The sequence below is a fragment of the Rhipicephalus microplus genome, chromosome 1, assembly GCF_043290135.1.
Source record: "Rhipicephalus microplus isolate Deutch F79 chromosome 1, USDA_Rmic, whole genome shotgun sequence".
In the NCBI taxonomy this organism is placed as follows: Eukaryota; Metazoa; Arthropoda; class Arachnida; order Ixodida; family Ixodidae; genus Rhipicephalus; species Rhipicephalus microplus.
Window position 1 is genome coordinate 24,133,418 of NC_134700.1, and position 21,867 is coordinate 24,155,284.

The 21,867-nt window shown below is 45.0% G+C and overlaps 1 protein-coding gene across 13 annotated transcripts in view; it reads left to right on the top strand.

Annotated features, from left to right (window-relative positions):
- Window positions 1-21,867, top strand: part of LOC119178046 (uncharacterized) — an 831,732-nt gene that overhangs the window by 459,327 nt on the left and 350,538 nt on the right. For all 13 annotated transcript variants that reach the window (XM_075869285.1, XM_075869292.1, XM_037429209.2 and 10 more), the window contains one exon: window positions 4,667-4,788. In XM_075869285.1, the coding sequence (XP_075725400.1) occupies window positions 4,667-4,788 (122 nt within the window). The remainder of the gene's footprint in view (window positions 1-4,666; window positions 4,789-21,867) is intronic.

A 21,867-nucleotide genomic window follows, 5' to 3' on the forward strand; every position in this document is an offset into this window, starting at 1 on the left:
GCCCTTCAAAGTTGTGAGCGACCACCACGCCTTGTGTTGGCTAGCCACTTTGAAGGACCCTTCAGGTCGCCTCGCACGATGGAGCCTGAGACTTCAAGAATATGACATTACTGTCATTTACAAGTCCGGCAAAAAACACTCCGACGCCGACTGTCTCTCTCGTGCGCCTGTCGACCAACCGCTACCCGACGACCCGGATGACGACTACTTCTTGGGAACGATCACTACCGACGACTTTGCTGAACGACAGCGGGCCGACCCGGAACTTAAGGCCCTAATAGAATACCTCGAAGGCAGGACCGCCGAAGTCCCGAAGGTATTCAAGCGCGCACTTGCGTCGTTTTTTCTACGAAGCGGTCTTTTACAAAAGAAAAACTTTTCACCGCTTCGGGCTAAGTACCTCCTTGTGGTGCCTTCAGCTCTGCGACCAGAACTCCTGCAGGCCCTGCACGACGATTCGACGGCAGGGCACCTCGGTGTTTCTCGCACGCTCGCGAGGATACAAGAAAGGTACTACTGGCCGCGTCTTACCACCGACGTCACTCGTTATATGAGGACATGCCGGGACTGTCAGCGACGCAAGACACCGCCGACAAGGCCAGCGGGACTTCTGCAGCCAATAGATCCACCTTGCCGACCTTTCCAGCAGATTGGTATGGACCTACTGGGGCCGTTCCCGACGTCGGCTTTCGGAAACAAGTGGATCGTGGTAGCTACCGACTACCTCACCCGCTACGCCGAGACAAAAGCCTTGCCAAAAGGCAGTGCATCCGAGGTAGCTAAGTTCTTCGTCGAAAATATCGTCCTACGTTACGGCGCCCCGGAGGTCCTTATCACCGACAGAGGAACGGCATTCACTGCCGACTTAACTCAAGCGATCTTGGCATACAGCCAAACAAACCACCGCCGGACGACAGCGTACCACCCACAGACCAACGGCCTCACCGAGCGGCTTAACAAGACGATCGCCGACATGCTGTCAATGTACGTCGATGTCGAACACAAGACGTGGGACGCCATTCTTCCGTATGTCACCTTCGCATACAACACGGCGGTGCAGGAGACGACGCAGATATCTCCATACAAATTGGTCTACGGAAGGAGCCCGACAACGACGCTCGATGCCATGTTACCTAACGTCACCGACGAAGAAAACCTCGATGTGAGCGACTACCTTCATCGCGCCGAAGAAGCCCGACAACTTGCGCGGCTCCGTATCAAGAATCAACAGACGACCGACAGCCACCGTTACAACCTTCGACGACGCTTCGTGGAATACCAGCCCGGTGAACGTGTTTGGGTGTGGACGCCGATACGCCGACGTGGACTAAGTGAAAAGCTTCTGCGACGGTACTTCGGACCGTACAGGGTGGTTCGACGTCTCGGCCCACTTGATTACGAGGTTGTCCCCGACGGCATCACGAACTCTCAACGACGCCGATCGCGACCTGAAGTCGTCCATGTCGCACGCCTAAAGCCGTTTCATGCGCGTTAACAAACTGAAACAGTGCTTTTTTTTGTATTATTGTTGTATTGTAATTTATTCATTGTACTTTCTTGCATTATTATTATACCTCCATCTTTAGTTAAAGCATCGAGACGATGCCTTTTTCAGAGGGGGGAAATGCCACGTTCCATTTCCCAAGCTTTTGTTATCGTCCCAAAACACCACACGATTCTCAGCGCAAACCGCGCCTGCAGTTTTCGAGAGGGTTCCGGACTGTAGTAGATCATTTCGATAAGATCACGCCCACTGTGCGAATGGTACAGATTGTTCTGGAACGTACGCCGCCGCCAGCGGTAGCGCTAGAACATTCGACGGCGGGAGTATAAATGCCGACGCGCTTCGCCGCTTGTCAGTTGTTGATCGAAGGCCGACGCTCCGTTCGCCGCTATCAGTCCGAGACTGCTATCTGTGCGAGACTGCTGCTGTAATTGAACTTTCCGTTTACCGGGCACAGGTTCGCCCAAATAAACAGTTAAATCCCAACACGAAGTCTCCTGTCTTCCGCCACGTCACGACCCCGTGACAATATCGTCAGAGCACCAGAGAACTTTGGAATAAACAGGATCAAACTGTCGCAGTGGATTCACTCAGTACTTAGATATACAATCTCATTAATGACAACAGCAGAGTAGCCGAACACAGCCTTCTGCAGAGTGATGTGCTTACTCAATGTAAGAGGCAGACTTTTCACCCTTTTCCCCCACCCCCCTCCTGTGCTCACACATAAGAGCAGCAGTACAGAAGTTCCACCATGTTCCCACTCCTTGCCTGTTGATATCGCCTTGGCTTTTTTTCCCGTGTGCTAGAAACCTAAAAACATCACCTCATTTTGATTTTTCTTGTTCGCACCTCTAATTTCTTTAGCCTCTTCTGTCTGCTTCCTAGAGAAAATAGAGGGGACAACACTAGGTTTTAGGTGCTGCCATTTTGCTGACATGTCGAACTTCAGCAACAAAGGGGGGCTCGTCTCATAGTCACTATCTTCGATGTGTTCGGAACACAAGAAGTCACGCTTTGAAGGCACCCACGTTGGCTCCGATAAATACAAACAGCAAGTTTGTCGGCGCAAACGCAAGCTCAGCTAGAGAAAGAATTTTTACGACTGAGAGCTACTGCGTGGCAATGGCATCATCGGCTGTCAGCTGAAAACACATTTTGAAAAAGACGCGCAGAGGCGGGCGGCTGGGCCTGCTGCGGTGGCGGCTTTCCATATCAATTGGCAAGCGATGTTGCAGCGAGCACGCTTTGTGTGTCAGTATCCGGTGAGTTCCACGTAACTGCCTGTCTAGTTCACTGGGCGGCTGCTAGACGCACCAAATTACAAAAAAAAAAAAAATGCGGTAAATTCATTATTTTCTGCAACTCCCTGGCTGAAATGAAGCACCCAATCTTTCAGTAGGGCCAATAATCGCAACGGCAGAAATTTTGTTCAGTATCCCTTTAATTACTTGGTGGTTAATGCACAGTATGTTTAGTGTGTTCCCGGCAGGTTGTCGGCATGTATGTGCATATTTACGAGGTTTTTAAGTATTGAGCCTTGAATGTGTATGTGTGCACTGCTATAAACTTCATGTGGCAGCGAGCTTGTTGGTTAAATATCCCTCCCTCTCTTATGTCATTGCTTTTGTACATATTCCTACTTTTGTTTATTTTTGTGCTTATATTGTGAGCTTTCGGCTTCTGTATAAATGGTTATGTAAATTGCGGAAACATTAAACTCAATATAAAGCTCAATTTTCTTTTTCTCTGTGTGTCATGGAACGCTTGTGTGTGCTTCAAATACAGACGTAGCTACTCTAAAAGCAGATTTTGTCTGCTACAATGGTTTCTCCGAAATTATGAAAGGAATTCCCATTACTGTGATTAGTATAGGTGGCATAGCTTCAAAAGTATGAAAGGCAGTCGTCGGTGTAGGAACAACCGAGATAGCTGAGAATTTCTCAGCAAATGTGCGGTTAAAAACTGTGGCGCGAGCATCTGATGAAATGGAGTCACCAGAGGAATCAGTCAGCATTAGAATGTCATTGGTTGAAGGATTGATAGTTTGCCACAATTTTTTAACATTAGTGGTCAACATGGAGGGCAGTACATGTGAATGAAAATGATTTTTTGCATCTCGAAGGGCTTGAATGTGCTATGCAGACGGTATTTTGTGTAAAGCCCAGCAATCGCTAGTAGGCAAAAACTTTTGGTACGAAAGGAACTTTTTTCTGTTTGATAAACCTCTGATACGGCTGCTGTAGCAGGAAGCATTCGAGCTGTTGGTTACGATATGGTGTGGGATGTATTGATCAGTGAGCTGCGTGATTTTATCTGAAAGCATGTTCCAGTTAGTTTTGACACTTTCATCATCGAAATCGCCAAGAAAAAGATCGGTGAAATTAGAAAGTTTATTGTTGATCGCCTCAAAGTTACCGCCGTTGTAGTCATGCAACATTTTTTCTTTTTGTTTGTTCTTGGGCAGGCGAATTTAATGCCAAAATATAGGAGTAAATGATGAATAAGGCCTGTCAGGCAGATTAAGGGCAAAATTATATCTGTACTGTTTTGCCCCGCCGCGGTGGTCTAGTGGCTAAGGTACTCGGCTGCTGACCCGCAGGGCGCGGGTTCGAATCCCGGCTGCGGCGGCTGCATTTCCGATGGAGGCGGAAATGTTGTAGGCCCGTGTGCTCAGATTTGGGTGCACGTTAAAGAACCCCAGGTGGTCTAAATTCCCGGAGCCCTCCACTACGGCGTCTCTCATAATCATATAGTGGTTTTGGGACGTTAAACCCCACATATCAATCAATCAAATCAATATCTGTACTGTTTGTTAGCATTAAGTTTAGTGTGTTTGAAGCATGCGCTGCTATTCTTGTTGCTTGTGTACACATTTGCTCTAATAAAAATTTAAGCATAATAAAAATTAATCAAGCATTTAAGAATTCGTGAGCTTGGGACAAGCACGTGGGCATCTCACGCCCACGTGCTTGGAAGTTGTTTACATTGTCCGAGAAGTTTGCAGCCATTACTGATCCATCAATATTCTTAGGCAATGTAACCAACTTTTTACCAAGTGACTTCACCTGGCTGTACTGTGAACCCACCCCTTATTTAATACCCCCTTGAGGGGTCTTTAAGAAAATTAGGTGATGTGATGGTGTACACACTGCCTTGCAGGGAAGCCTTTACACACTTGGGCCAACGAGAGCGGAGCTTGCAGCATTGCCTGAGGCAGGCAGACGAACGTGCAACACATTTGCAACATGATCTTGAGCAAGCTGGCCTCAGGATCGCTAAGTGTAAGGCTGTGCTGTGAAACAGTTCTCCACAATATCAGTAGCTATGCTTAAGTTCAAGCGGATATTCAGTTCACCTTTACTTCCTTCAGAGATCCCATTCGGGGTGTTACAGTACTGGGAAGATAAGAAAATTGGGGGACCCTTAAGCTTCGCCGTTAAGTTTCATTTATCATACCCTCAGGGTCAAACAAGGCTTCACAGAGTGGAGTGGTTCACATGAAGACGATTGTACAGCATAGGGATGAAATACAAAGCATAAATAGCATTGTAAAGCATAAATAGGGATGAAATACAAAGAACGAAAAAATAATGAGAAAACCTCTACAAAGCAAAAAGTGAAGGCAAGTGATACTATGCATACAAACATAAAAAAAACGCAAGAAAAACAGATGTACAGGGTGTACGGGTGAACATATGACATTCTAGTTAGCAATGCTGCTTAAGGCAATATGAAACAAAGAGTTATTACTAATAAATAAATGTTTTGTGGAAAGTGGTTCCACTCTAGTGACGTCTGAGGAATGAATGATCGACAAAATGTGTTTGTGCTGCTAGAAGGAATGTGAACCTTATGAGAATGGTCGATGCGACGCGATACATAGTGTAGATTATGAATAAGTGCATGATTTGAGCACATTAGTGATATTCTGTTCCTAGTGCTTACTTCAAGCACTTAGTGTATAAAATCTTTTCGAACTTGCTATGCACCCACTACATGGCCTTAAATGTGCAGTAAGGTGTGTGCCTTTTGTAGTGGGCGACTTGCTTTAATCTATAAGTCATTATGATAATCCCATGTTGTGACACCCGATAGCAATGTACGGTTGTACCATGCATTATTACGGCAATATTTCATGTTGTATTGTGAAGCATATATACGGGGCGTGTCTGTTTGTAAAGCATGAATGTTGCTTTCACTACATTTCCAAGCAGAGGCGTGGCTGTGTGGTAGAACACCCGCTTGCCCACAAACGACCTGGGTTGGATCTCCAGTCAAACCTAGAATTTTTCATTACGTATTTTATTTGCATCTATCTAACTTTTTTGATCATGCGAAGATGGTGATTTTTCGCTCCCATATAATGACCCCCACACCGGAATTATTGCAAAGCGAGCTTTTTAACGCTATTCCGTTAATGTTGAAGGAGTGCTTCCTGCAATCCTATTACATCCCTTAAATATTATGGGGCGAGATCTGACCAAACTCTCCCCTGCTGCTTACCATTGAAACTCTTCTGGCTCTCAATGCTGCTGGCAGTTTAGAGCTGGGCTAGTCGATATTCGCGGCGAGATCGGGCTACAGGGGGCAGCACTGTTCCACACAAGTGTGGATAGGCGGTCGGCGGCGCGTATGCCAATACACGTTGCGGCGCTTCGTTGCATGCGGTTTGAGCCGATTGTCGACAGATAAAATGCATTGACTACTGTTTGTTCATGTCTACGCTCCTCTCTAATGAATTGGTGCACGACGCCTATTCAATGTTACGTTACCCACCAGTAAAGCGCGTTCTGCCTTTCACAGGGATGCTCACCCTGGGTGACTCTCTTCACGCTTTTCCACTGAATCACGCTCGCCTTTGCTGTGTTGTTGGTACATAGTAAGCTTGTGTTCCGCCTGCTACGGACTACTGTAGCATCACTGAACAACTTATTCACATCTTTGTCATTTGCATACTACAAAAAAGAGAGAAAGAAAGACCACAGAAAGCCCGCATATCTGTGCGATTAGTTCAGTACTACCGTTCGCACTTTTACGTATGCCAACTTTTTTCTCTCATTCTGTCCACCATGAAATGTGGGACAGTCAATAAGTCTAGTCAGAAAAGCTTAGTGGCTGACAGCGCTTTGCGCTACTCTGCGTTTACCACGTGTACCCACATGTTTTCACACCAGTAAAAATCTTATATAAGAGTTCAGCAGAAAGCTTTTATCCATGGATTACGTGCATGACGGTACTACAACAAAAGCCTGGTTAATGGGACAAGCATGTTTTTTTTTCCACACCAAAAATTACCACTGCTTTCCGTTGGTCACTAATAATGCCACACAAACTCTGAAAACAATGTAAAAAAGATGAAATTTTCAGTGTAAATATACAGCATTATATATAAGGCATGCAGTCTGAATTAATTTTCAACATCTGGGCTCTTTAAAGCGTTCTTACATCTAAGCACACGGTTGCACACGGTAACTCTGTTTTAAGTACAGTATAAGTACTGAAGTCTCATAGTTTATGTGATAGTAATATATACATAGTAATATTTCTATGTAGTGGTACCACGGTCAGATAAGCACAACTAATTCTCCTCACATGATCAATAAACTACAGTGCCATAGTTGTACACCTACTAACAGCGTGCAAGTTCATGACCTATAACCTGTTCTTTTGTTGTTTTTTTTACAACCGAGCCGCCATATAATGTTGCATTCACACTGCACTTAGTAGTCCTCATGTTTGGGAGAATGCCCAGAGCATTTTGCGATTTCAAATTTTTTTTAGATTTTTTTTTATATAAATACAAGAGTGTGACATGTGTTTGGTATACAAAAGGAGGTCCCAAAGTCAAAGACTGTATTGAGACCGCCTCTTACGGGCAAATTGTGATAGAACAGTGTTAGAGGCAACATAAGCAATGATCAAAATTATAAACTAAGCATAATTATAGCAGAACAGTGAAATATATAGGAAAACAAATATAAAATAAAACCAAATGAAATGATGAATAATGTGAATGGTATAATTAAAAAAGAATACAAGAAGCTGTAATACATGAAATGTGGACATTCAAACAAAATGGAGCTATAGTAAAGAAGAGTAAAACTAAGCATGCATCATGTGTGATTTTAGTTCTTTTTCTTATAGTGATGCAAGTTTCTTGCATTTTTAATAACAGCTGGTAGTATGTTCCAAAATGATGTAGATGAAAATTCAGCAGTTAGTTTACCATAATTAGTACATACTTTAGGCAAAAGGATGTTATTGTTATGTGCAAATCTAGTATTACTATGGGCAACAAAGTTGGAAGATGAAAAGCAGATCAGAGGTAGTGCCTTGGTTATGTATTTATATAATGTGATACCGAAGTTGTAATTCACGAGCTCTGAAATGGTCAAGATGTTGTTATCATGAAGTAGGCATTTACCGTTGGAAAAACGTGAACTGTTAGTAATGATTCTTATGGATTGGTTCTGTAGTACTTGAAGTGAAGCCAAATGAGTGTTATAGGTGTTACCCCAGCACAATATGCCATAATTAATACGAGAATGAACGAATGAATAGTAGAGTGACAGTAATGTGGCACATGTGAAGTATGGACGAGTTTTGATTAGGGCACGGATGCCGTATGCTATTTTCTTTTTTTGAGAAATATGATCTATGTATTTCAAGTTAGAGTCGAGAGAAATTCCAAGAAAAGAAGGGCAGGGATTGGGAAAAATAGAGTGCAAGCGAAAAGTCAAAGAAGGAAAGGATGCTGAATATTTGTGCTTGAAACAGAAAGTGTCACCCACTCTGAAATTATTCCAATGAATGGAGGGTACGAGGATAACAAACAGTGCAAAGTCCCACGCACCGATCTTATTGCAATGCATTAGCAGCCGAGCAAGACCAAAGTCTTTCGTATGTCATTTCAGGCATGCATAGAAACAGTTACACTCGAGTTGACATGAGCAAACAAACCACACTTTGAGAGAGTGCATGACGTACGAGCACATAGAAACACGATGTGGTTAGGAGACGATGTAAGGAGCAATCCACACTTCACTGTTTTGGCCAGTTGCCGCCAGGCGGCGACTCTGCTCGATCTCACAGTTATTTTGGCTGCATTATATACCAGAATTGCTATGTAATTCTGCATAGTGCCATGTTTCCTCACATAATGGTCGCCCTTCCCTTCTTGGAAAGTTGAGAGACCTCAGCGGTTACAGTGGACAATAAGGAAGTGTGGTCCGATAATTCCTTTTCCCATCTGCATCCTCTTTTACACTAGTAATCTTATTATCGTCGATACCGACTAGCCCAGTTCAACTAAGAATACAATTTTATGCTGGCCTTTTGGGGTTTGACATTTTGGAAATAGAATGCAACAGCATGTCGGAATTCAGGTGACGACTGCCATGAGCCAAAGATTGAGGCTGAGCTAATCCTGCCTTTATAATAAAGGTACGCATCAACATTGTAAAATAGACTGCTCCTTGAATAGCATTGAAGAAACGAGAACAGTAACATGGGTGAATCGTTTAATGAGTACACTTTAAAGATTTTGCAGTGCTAGCACCCAAGTGCTAAAAGAAAAGTGATGCAGTGAGATTAAAAAAGCAAGGAGAGATGCACATGAGCCTGTTTGCGTTTCTTACTTCGCTCAGTCTCTTTTTTTTTTCAGCACTTTCGTGCTTGCATAGCAAACTATTTGAAACCTCCATCGCAAGAACAGCGCCTGAAAAAAATGCAAATAAAAGAAAGGGGTGGGGCTTAAAAGCGCCATTAGTATGGCATCTATGTCATCAGTATGGTGCCATTAGTATGGCAATTCTTTAATTCTTAATGTTAAAGCACATTAATTTCAACTTCACCGTGCCCAAAAAAGTAACTCTAATTACCATGGATGATAGGAAAAGAGCTCTAATTTGTTAAGCAACTAGAGGTCACAGTTCTCTCGCTTTCTTTCTGCCAGTGTTATCTTCAAATGGCTTGGAAACTGAATGATTGAATGAATAAATGAATGAATGAACACTGGGTGCATTACCTTTTCATTTCCATCCTTTTCGGATGCAGGGGCTGCATTGAAAGGTAGGGAAAATAAAATATAAGGTGGAAGGGCAAAGACAGGTGAAACAAAATTTGCTATGCATGTGAACCTGCAATTATTTATTGCCATGGCAATTTTTGCATGGGCCCCTTCTGGCTCTGCTATAGTCACGAGGAAAATTTCGCTCATCTGCCATATCTTTCTTTTTTTTTTTAAGAACTACGTGATGGTAAGCATCAGCAAACTGACAGCTGTTTTGGCAAGTTTAAACTGCTAATTGCTCAGGGCTCTAAGAAGAACTAAGCACAACCTTTGCGTGGTGCATTGGAGAGGAAGCACTTATATCGTGACATAGAGGAGCTGCTGATTGTGCTGGACAGAAAACACAATTTAGACAGCCCTACTTGTTGAGACAGCGAAGCTGGTGCTCCTCGTCCATCACCTGGCGGTCATTGTACATCTAAGTTTTTTTTTTTTTTTTTTTCAAGTCTTCCCTTCGTTGGCTTCAGCTCCTCTTGCGTGAGTATTCCTCCCAGTTGGCTCGGCTATGACATTCCCATTGCTACATCACTATGAAGTAGGTACAGGGCAATGTGACATTCCCATTGTTATATAACTATGAATTAGGTACCGGCCGATATGACATTCCCATTGCTGCATTATTATGAAGCAGGTACAAGGCGATATGACATTCCCATTGCTACATCATTATGAAGTAGGTCCAAGGCGATATGACATTCGCATAGTTACATCACTATGAAGCAGGTACAGCGCGATATTCTACACAGGGGCACAAAAGAAGCGACACAGACAAGCACTGAAATTCACCTGAACCTTTTATTCAACACAAAAGGAATATATGTACGAAAAAGCATTAAAAAGCATAAAAATATGACAAGATTTTTTTCAAGGTATTATTCCACACGCTGTTCCAAAAAAAAAAATAATTGTTTCGGTGATAACAGACAGAACCCATGCTAATGCATAATGAACTGCATGAGCAGCATGGGTGTCTTCGATGATTTTGGTTTCTAGATGTGTGGCCGAGGTTTTGATTGATTGATTTGTGGGGTGTAACGTCCCAAAACCACCGTGTGATTATGAGAGACGCCGTAGTTGAGGGCTTCGGAAATTTCGACCAACTGGGGTTCTTTAATGTGCTCTCAAATCTGAGTACACAAGCCTACAACATTTTCGCCTTCATCGGAAATGCAGCCGCCACAGTCGGAATTTGATCCCGAGACCTGTGGGTCAGTGGCCGAGTACCTTAGCCGCTAGACCACCATGGTGGGGCGCGACCGAGGTTTACCATTGACGTACATGCTGGATGTATGAGTCGCAAACACAAAAACCATTGTTGCCCTACACTTCATCTCACACAAAATTAGTCAGAAGAAGCATTGTTCAAACATATCTTTCCAACACTTTAGAAAAATCACGTAGATACTTTGTCACTGGAAGTTTCGTTGTGCAGATACGTCGGCTCAAAGACGCAGGTTATTCGCAAGAACTGCTCATATGAGTAGGAGAAGCAATCTACAGGAAAAAAAAAAAAACTGCAGAAAAAATGGTCAGGAGGCAGACATAAAAGCTGTTCGGTGCAAGAAGGTTTCCATTATACCATACTTGCATGAGATATCTCATAGTTAAAAAAAAGGGGGGGGGGCAACATTGCAGTGTTCAAGTGGTTTTTTCAGCACCCCATAAACTGTCGCATCTTTGTCGTATCCCCTGTCCTGTGAAGAAAAATAAATATTATTTATTTTATTTATTTAAAAAATACTGCCAATCCCTTGTCGGGATTTTCGCAGAAAGGACATCGGGAAAACACACAATAAAAGCACACAATAAAAACATCCGTAAGTTATACATCGTTCAGGATACGCGTTACATTGATGCTACCAGTTCTCACAATTTCTAACAATCAAATTCAAACAAATTCTAACCAAATTCTAACAACAAAGTTCTAACAGTAAGTGTACTATATTCAAATGATTACAGTGTGAAAGAGTCAAAATAACACAGTCTAAAACAATGAATTTTGCAAAGATGACCACAATAGCGCAATATTAGGGTTCCAAACGCAAATGTTCTTCAACAAGACGTGAAAAAATATTTAAAGAATTGCTGCTAGTAATCATAGCTGCTAGGCTGTTCCATTCCCTTATTGATGCTGGGAAGAATGAGTGTTTGAAACATTCCGTACGGAATGCGTATTCTTGTAGCATTTCGGGGTGCTTCTTACGGGTGGGTCGTGATTGTTGAAGTGTAATGTACCTGGAGGCATCGATGTTGGTTTGCTTATGGCGTAGCTGGTACATGAATCGTAGGCGTGCTAGTCTTGCTCGTTTTTGCAGCGTTAGCATGCCCGCTTCTTCGAGCATTTCAGTTGGTGAGTCTGTTTGCCTAAACTTGTTAAAAATAAATCGAACAGCTTTTCTTTGCACGCCTTCTAGCTTCGCAATATGTTTTTTTGTGTACGGGAACCAAACAATGTTCGCATATTCAAGAACAGATCGCACGTACGTGTTGTAGGCTAACAGTTTAATTTCAGAAGGTGCTAGTCGAAGGCATCGTCTCAGAAAAAAAAGTCGTTTCAGTGCGGTAGCTGTAACGTTAGAAACGTGGGCATCCCATCTCAGATCACTAGTAAAGGTGAGGCCAAGGTACTTATGATGACTTGTTCTAGGAAGTGGGATACTATTGATGGTATATGAGAACTCTGACCATTCCCTTTTTCTTGTTACTGTCATTATAGCTGATTTTTTAACATTAAGTATCATTTGCCAATCTGAACACCAGTTTGATACTATTTCGAGGGCTTTGTTTAAGGCAAGATGATCTTCTGCAGAGTTTATTTCATGATAAATTATACAATCATCCGCGAAAAGTCTGACGTGGACGGGAATTAGACAGGGTAGGTCATTGATAAAAATTAGGAATAAGGGCGGAGCAAGAACACAACCCTGGGGAACACCGGATTTGACGGGAACTGTTGTGGATACTTGTCCATTGAAATCAACAAATTGTGTGCGACCGGTAATGTAGTTTTTTATCCATTTCTTAACGGAGCCATTGCCTAAGGTACATTCTAACTTTTGTACCAGTTTTTTATGCGAAACCTTATCAAAGGCTTTTGCAAAGTCTAATATGATAAGGTCGACCTGTTTTTGGTTGTCCACACTTAAGGATAAATCATGGGTTAGTTCTGTTAGTTGCGTGACTGTAGAAAGCCCCCTACGGAAACCGTGTTGAGAAGGCGACAGGATGCGTTCGTTTTCAAGATATATATTGATATGTTTTAAGATAATATGTTCAAGAAGTTTGCTGCAAGTGCAAGTAAGAGATATAGGCCTGAAGTTATTTACGTCATCTTTTGGGCCTGATTTGTGTATCGGTTTAACTTTCGCTTTTTTCCAATCATCCGGTATGGTGCATGTTGCTAGGGATTTATCAAATATGATGCACAGATATTTTGCCATCCACTCCGCATATCGGTTGAGAAACAAATTTGGAATGTTATCTGGTCCTGAGGCTTTTTTTGTGTCAAGTTGGAGGAGCAGATGAAAGATACCTTGTTCGGTTATCACGGGCAGTTCCAATGGTTCTTTGTTCAAAATGTCGATTGGTGGTTGATTGCCGTCATCGGCCGTGAAAACTGATTGGAAGTGCTCATTGAGCGAAGAAGGGGTAATAAGGCCATCTTGAGGATGACTAGCGTTTTCGCTAGACTTTGAATTTTTAAGAAAGCCCCAAAATTTTTGCGGCGAGTTTTTGATGAAGCTAGGAAGAGTGTTAGTGAAATAGTTCTTTTTTGCGGTTCTTATTTTTAATTTCATGTCGGTGATGGCAGTTGAACTATCAGCATCATAAAAGACACATAGAATGTACCAGCAATGTCACATATTAGATTCCATGCAGGAGATGCTAGGTAGGTCAGACAGGAAGGTGTCTTAAGTGACTGCCTGCATGAGCGCAACAATCGTATGTGCAAAGCAGAAGAAGGTTTTTTGGCTATTCATTGCCATTCTTATGGATGCACCCCTCTGTTTGAAGAAACCATAATCATCGGCTGACATCAGGACCAGCGCACTCGCGAAATCATCGAAGCCGTTCATATTGCACTAAAAGGTTCGTTATGCATCAGCAAGGCATCTGTCTGTTTATCGAAAAAGTTATCTTTTATGGAAGAGGATGTGTAATCATCCTTTGTAAGAAATTTTCTCCTGTTTTCATGTTTTTCAGTGTTTTTCCAAATAAATTTTCCTTTCAACTGAAATAAAAGTTCAGATAAAAGTCGGTGCTTGTCTGTAGCATGTGTGCCCGTGTAAAATATCACACTGTTCATAATTCACAATGTAAAACCAACTAGCCAAAGATATATTCCCACATCACATCTTGCTGACGCTCACGTCGGGCGACTTGTTGCTTGTAAGCAGTCTTGATTGATATGTGGGGTTTGACGTCCCGAAACCTCCATATGATTATAAGGGGCATTGTAGTGGAGGGCTCCGGAAATTTCGACCACCTGGGGTTCTTGTGCACCCATATCTGAGCACACGGGCCTACAGCATTTTTGCCTCTATTGAAATTGCAGCCGCCGAAGCCGGGATTCGATCCCACGACCTGCGGGTCAGCAGACAAGTACCTTAGCCACTAGACCACCGTGGCTGGGCTGTAAGCAGTCTTGGTCATTAAAAAAGTGCCAACTCCGAAAGGACAAACACTGTCCTTTATACTCCACCAAGACATTTATCGCACAATAGCTGCATACTTCCACTGAGAGTCTCCCCTCTTGATGCACCTCTCATTGGTTCATTCTTTCCTCAAGACCTCACTCTTCCTGATGCTAGTTCACCTGTCATGCTTCACCCTTGCCCGTTTTGGCAGCCCCCCTCCTACGTAGCCTCACTCTTGCCACACTGCATTGCCACATGATCAGCGCTACACCATCAGACAAAGAAGCATTGACTACGAACAGCTGTGATGTTGAAGAATCCGAAGCATTGTGCAATCTCGTACTGCATTGTAAATTCAGTGCTACCACAGCAAATTTATGTGATCATCAAGTCACCAGTAATGTGAGGCCATAGAAAGGTTGCATGGATAAGATCATTGATGGTGTCTTTGCAGTTGTTCAATTCAAGGCTGGTACCGAGCTGCACTGCTGCAGGGGTTGAAGAAGATAATGCATTTTTTTCTTTCCTTCAAAAACCAATAGGTATATTCAAAATGTACAGCACATTCGGTTAACAATTCAATGAGATCTATCTGCCATGTTTTGTTGCTCGCAAAAAGGAAACTGGTCGCATATCGGAGCCTTTCAGGGGCTAACTCAGGTGCTAGCTGATTTGTCTCCTCTCTTGTGACCCGTTAGTTTGTGCACCCAATATTGTATTATAAATATGGACCGACTAGCCCATTTATCAGCCCTCCTACTAACTTGCATACTGTATGCACTGCATTAGTGGCAAAACAACATAAAGCAAGGCGCCCCTGCACTGTATTGCATGAATGCAAAACATCTAGTTGGTGCAAGAGGGCACCAACTAGCCCAAATGAATACTTTACTTTCACTTGCTGGCCTCTTGGAATGGGAAAGCATCTTAGTCTCTAGAAAGGCAGATTTAAAAACAGCGTTAGCCTAACACGTTTTCTTTGGTCACTTGCTGGTTAGGTGCGTAGGGTGCGATTTTATGCTGAAGCCGCATCTCCGGAGGTGGAGATGGTTACCATGCTTGGCTGCTGACCTTATGGTCATGGGTTCGATCCCGGCCGCGGTGGTTGCATTTCTGTGGAAGCAAAGTGGCCCATGCACTGTGTGATGTCAGTGAACATTAAAGAACACCAAATGCTACCGAGCCTTTCACTACAGTGTGCATCATAATCATGTGGCACGTGCAAGCCCAGATATTATTCCTGTTGATGGGGAGGGGTGCACCTTGCAAAATAAATGTTTGGTGGGATCACTAGAACTATCATCCAAGTTACAACTGTCAAAAAAAAGTCGCTGTAAATAAAGATATGGGATTTCATAGAGCTCACTCTACAATTTTGAAGTTTAACAGTAACCTAACGAGCGCAATATGTGGCTTAGGCCAAGAAAAGAAAGGGTAAAAGGAGTGGATTACATCGATATAAAAAAAAAGCGGTTCGTACTAGTGGTTTTCTGAGGCATGTGAGGAACATGTTGTATAGCTTAGTGTTTTTATTGTTTTGTTTACATGTTTAATTTTTCTACTCTCACTCTCAAGATTCTAATAAAACTCCAAGTTGGTTAAAATCTTTTTAAAGAGCACTTGGCTGTTAAATCTAAAAACAGCCCCATAATGTACCACGCAAAAAACAAACGGAAACACGAAGTAGAGAAACGGGACACACAAGCGCAGGCTATCAACTGAAGCTTTATTGCAAGACTGAAGCAATATGTAAAGGAAAGGATAAAAAGCAAGGAAGGGCAAAGGGGGAGGAGAAAAAGGCTTGAGGGGCCAAATTAACAACACCTAGGCAACAACAGGAATAGCACACACATCATAAAAAACTTGAAAATCTCAACTCCTTATCCTGAATGGCCTCAGAGGGAACACTGATGCACAATTAAGAGATCTTAAGAATATGCGCAGCATCAATGAGTTCACGCACATTTGGCTTTAATGCCAACATAACGCAGTAGTATCATCAATTAGCGGCACCCAGCCGCATTTCTTACAGTGGGCTGCTAGATGAAGGCCGAAGTGGCCTCTCAGAAAAATAAAATGTTCTCGAAGTCTAACATTTAAACAGCGACCTGCCTGACCAACAAATACATGATTGCATGACAAGGGTATGGAGTAGACAACACCGGTGATACAGGATGATACAGGTGCCTTCGGTGATACAGGCGCCACAATTCTGCTTTAAAAATTTTCATCACTCTTTTGACGTGTCCCCAAGAAGGTTTCACACACTGAAACAGGGCACTTACTTCCTCTGGTGTGATGGCTTTCCAGATGCCGAAGGTGCGAATCCTTGCTCTGCAGGTGTCTTTTATGATATACCACAAAAGAAGGTCAATTCTTTATTCACTTCGTTAAGCTGATATTTCGTTATCCGGGCAAGTTATATCGAGGTTTCAGTGTGCTTGAAATCAGCATAAAGGGCTATATATACTAAAGCCTCAGTATAAAAAAGTGGAATATAACAAACTAATGGATGTAATGAATCTGTAGTGCCATCATCACCATCATCCCATCATCATTTCTGGATCACCGCGCCGCGCCTCTCGCGCAGCTGATGCTAGCTAGAGCTGCGCGAGGATAAGAACGAGCTCACGCACCTGGCGCGTCGGACGTGGACAGCCGCCGCGGCTCCTCTTCAGGCGTGGAAAAAAGTGGCGAGATCAGCACGGCCCCGTCTGCCGCCTTCGACGCCGTCTCACGTCTCTCTTCTCTCGCCGCTACATTGGTGACCCGGAGAACACGCCCTTCGCCGACCAGCCCACTGCCATGTTCCCGCAACTCTGCCCGCCAGTGCCGCCGTTCCAATCGACCTACCCCAAGGTATGGTTCATGCAGCTCGATGCCGTTCTTGCGTTGAATGGCGTCACGGACCAGCTGCGGATGCACGCCATTCTTCAAGACGCCTTTCCGGTAGAGTTGCGTCATCTCTCTGGCACTTCAACCTCCAGCCAGCAGCCTTACGATGACCTCTGCTCTGCGGTGCTTGCCAGCTATGGCCTCACCTACCACCCACTGCCCTTCACCCGCGACTCACAGGTTTCGTCTGCGTTGCAGCGTGCGGTACCCTCCGGCCCGAAGCTCTCATCTGACCGCAACCTAACTTTCCCGACTACGTCTCCTACAACCTCTGGTCCGGCCACTAGCGACGCAAGTCCCACGTCCAATTGCCCATCCAACGAGGTTCAGAACATTCGTGCTGTATGCGACCAGTCAGCCATAAGGTGCGCTTTTTCAACGTCCTCGGCCGACGATACTGCAGGCATGCTCGCCGCCCGCTCGGATTGGCTGACCTCCACGGTCCTTAACGCCTCTGCCGTGTCAGGCTCCACGACGGCTACATCGCCACATGCCCCGGAGTCTACCACGACTACGGACATAGTATCACCCGCTATTCGCCCCTCGGTCGTGGAGGCTTCAGCGTCGACGATGTCAGAAGGTGCCTCCCTACCCACTTCGACTATCTCCGCGTACTGCCAGCAGCCACCATCCTCACCCTCGCAGTCTCCCGCAGCCGAAGTTAGTCACAAGCCGTCAACCACGGCCAAGCTTCCAAGACGCTGCTACTATGACTGACGCGCTTGAGGACGACGTGCCCGGTCCGCTTCAGACAAGGCTCACCAGGCATACCACACCTGTGGTGGAGCAATCTAGGGAGTGTTCGCTAGAGGCAGCCATCAATTATGCAGACCTGCACGCCCACTCTTGTGCGCGGACTACCGGAGGTCATTACACGAGCACGGGTGTCCCGTCCAGTGCTCCGGGCGGGCCCACGCTGACTGAGTTCCACCACCACCATTCCTAGGAGCCTTTGCCCCCGGACGACAATGCCGGCTCGTGTGTCACAGCCGCGACGGCGCTCATACCGCATGCGTGTCTGCCACCCGTTGCCCTGCGTCGGCGACGGCAACGTGCTTCGCGTCGCACATTGCGGCAACTTTTGAGCCGCCCTGCTGCGCGGCCGCGAGTTGCGGTCGCAGCCCTGAGGACGGCGCAGGCGCCTGCCCGGCCTGTCCGACGCAGTGTCCCACCACTGGTCGTGTGTTCGACTGCCCACCGCACACTTGGTGGTGTTGTTGGGACGCGGTCCTGTGGGCGTCGGCACGTCTGTCTGTACCGGCACGTCAGACGCCGCTCGACTTTGAGGTCTGTGTTGCGTCGACCCCAACATCGGAACTCGCACTGCCGACCCTCTGCCGACGTTGGCAGCATGACCTTGCGACGCACGGTCCACTCTCGGTCTGTCCGACCAGGTCGCCGTGAGGCCCGCTTGTCGGCTGCCACAGCGACCCGGCACTTCCTCCTTCGTCCCTTGCACTTCTCCCAGAGTCGCCCACCGGAGACACACGCTTGCCGATGGCCCATAAATGTTGACAACCTGGACTCGCCAAATGAACACTTTATGGATTGTCGTTCATGTATATAGCATTTGTCGCTCTCTTTCTTTTTTCATATGCCTTCAAATCGCGCAAAGCGCTAGGGGGGGAGTCTTGTAGTGCCATCATCACCATCATCATTTCTGGATCACCGCGCCGCGCCTCTCACGCAGCTGATGCTAGCTCGAGCTGCGCGAGGATAAGAACGAGCTTACGCACCTGGCGCGTCGGACGTGGACAGCCGCCGCGGCTCCTCTTCAGGCGTGGAAAAAAGTGGCGAGATCAGCACGGCCCCGTCTGCCGCCTTCGACGCCGTCTCACGTCTCTCTTCTCTCGCCGCTACAAATCAACTGCAATTCCCCATGAATTTCCTATAAATGCTCATGTATTTAAAACGTCGTTTTAACTATGCAAAAATTTCCCCACAATAGATATAACGAACCATTTCTCATCCACAATGATCATTTACTGATAATTTTGGTATTCATAAATTCGCAATATCCTATATAGCACGACAGTTTACGTCTCATTACGGTTATGTCAATTCAAAACTAGTGCCTTGCGTTTCCCGGGAGCCTCTCGCCAACAGTCGTGTGGGAGCGAGTCTCCCCGCCTCCCTTCTTTTCTGAAACTAATGGACTCGCTCGCGCAGCAACTCGCGTGAGCGTCAGCCGGCCTCCCCTCTGCTGTAAAACTCGTTGACCCGCCCATCTGAACTCTTTTTCTCCTTGAGCTCCGCGCTGGGGCCTGACGCGCCACTGGGGCGGTGGAGATTGTTGCGTTCTTCGTTTTCGTTCGCTGTTGAAAAGCAACACCACCTCTATCAGTGTCTGCCGCTAGGCACGAGATGTACAACGGCAGCGGCAAACGTGAGCGCAAAAATATAACAATCGAGCAGAAGTCGGCAATGTTGAAAACCCTTGAGTCTGGCATAAAAAAAACAACAAAAAGTGGCCAAAGATTTCGGCGATGTGTGGCTGCCGCGTGCGACCAGGCCCAGACATTGTGGGACGCTCTCGTTGAGCCGGCGTTGTGCCTGATTGCAACACTTTCTGTATGTACGTCGGTGCCGATGTTGACGCGGTGACAACGGAAGAGTTGTCAGATGTGGAACTTGTGCCGAATGAAAACAAAACATTGACCTGCCTAATGTTGGTGAACCCGCGAAGCGCTGGATGCAACAGACCTGCTGGGCCGCTTTTTTGGTTCTTACGATGGCAGCAAGGACGGACTCCCAATAGCTGCTGCAGCTGAAAAAGCAGTCATCTGCGAGCAAAAGTCTATTGAGGACTATTTTCCTTCGAAGTGATCTGACAGCTGGTGTGCTGAATTTGGCAGAAATAAAGTGCATTGTTCTTCATTATTCTGCCAGTTCTTGCCTTCTGACAGCCATTTTAATCTGCGCGGAGCGTAGCTCGGATATTTGTTGGCGAGTATTTTCTCTCTTGCTGGCTAATTGTCGGTAGAAATGGATATTGGCTATAACAAACTAATGGTTATAACAAAGTAATTGCAACACTCCCTTCAACTTTGTTATAACGAGGTTTGACTGTGCATACACAGCAATAATTTCATTTGCATACGTTATAGATTAATGCAATTTTTTTTCTTTTCGAATCTCATCTCCCTTTAATAAAGGGGCCCTGCAACACTTCTTGAGCATGATTATAAAACGCTGCCGATCGGTAGTAGAGGATCCCGACAACACGCGAGCCAAATATTATAGCGCAGCAAGCAGCCTGGAATTCACAATAAAGTATCAAAGTCAGCTAAAAATAGCTTTTTCTTCTCAACAAATCGCAGAATAAGCCCAAAAATCACTCGTAGTAAGCTCATCTATCAGCCATTGGCTGACTTGAACATGGCACGCTCGGTTGTTACAAAGGTTGCGGCGTGAGGCCGTCATTTGTTCACAAGTGCACGCGTGATCGCACTGAAAAAGCCCTGTATTCGAAGGAAAAAAAAAAGGAGAAAAGGCTTAAGGTCACCAGGCGCGAGTGACGTTTTTTTTGTTTGCCCCTCCCATTCCTCCCTGCTTAGCTTCCAGCACTTTCGTTGGGAGGAGAGAAGAGAGAATGTGATTGCAGCGTGTGACAAATATTTGTAACTCCGCTCGTACTGGATGGATATTTAAAATTTTTGCGGTGTTCAGTTTGTGAGGCAATACGCTTTTCCAGTGATTTAATGCCATGGTTACTTAAGTGTTTCAGGGCCTCTTTAAGCAAAAGGCCCACTCAGTTACATTCCTGGATGCATTGGTTTGAAGGCCAGCAGCAGGTGGCTGGCTGCAAATGATTTAAGTGCCAATATGGCATTGTTAGTCTGGTGGCCAGTGGTAAGTTGGCAGAGGCAAGAGATTATTGGCTGTTTTCCTGATTATGTCTTCATAGCTTCATATGGCAGGAGTGTCGTCATAATTATTTATGCTGCTGAAACATGCAAACCTTTAACTTACAAAACTCAAAGTTCAATTAGGATTTTGGCTCCAAGTTGAAATGCCTCATGTCAAGCTTAGGCTGTATCTTGATTTATTTGTAATTCTCTCAGTTTAGGAAAGATCTTGCCCCAAATGGGCTCTTGAAATGTTTTATATAGGCCAATGATAAATGAACTACAGATGACACACTTGTAGCCACGCAGATTTTGCAGCAACAGCATGAACAGATGTTTTGCCTGAAGTAGCAGAGAGTTTCACTGTCATGCTGCCACTTTGAAATGCCGCACCTATATATGCTATTGAGTTTGTCACTGGGAGTGCATTTTAGAACTTCATACTGCGGGAGTTTGTGTATATAACTGTCATAGGAATCGTTGAGCAATCCTTTGAGCGAACACATAAAAAAGACAAAGGAAATAGAAAGAGTGCAAGCTATCAACTGGTTTTCTGCATATTGCCTGGCGCGTTTCTTATTTACACTTATGTTTCATTCGGGTTTCGGCCACAAAGCCTGTCTGAAATAATTACTGCAAACTGCCCCTCGTTCCAGAAGGTGCACGATTATAACAAATCGTTTTGTCAAGATTACGCCCACTTTGTGAGACATTTCAGATTATTCTGGAACTGATGTCGCCGCTAGCGATAATGCTAGAATGTTTGATGGCAGGTGTATACATGCCGACACGCTTCGCTGCTTGTCAGTTGATCGACGGCCGACGCTCTGCTCGCCGCTGTCAGTGCCAGTGTCTTGCTGTAATCTGCCTTCATGAAGAAACATACAGTCGAACCCCACCACTACGAAA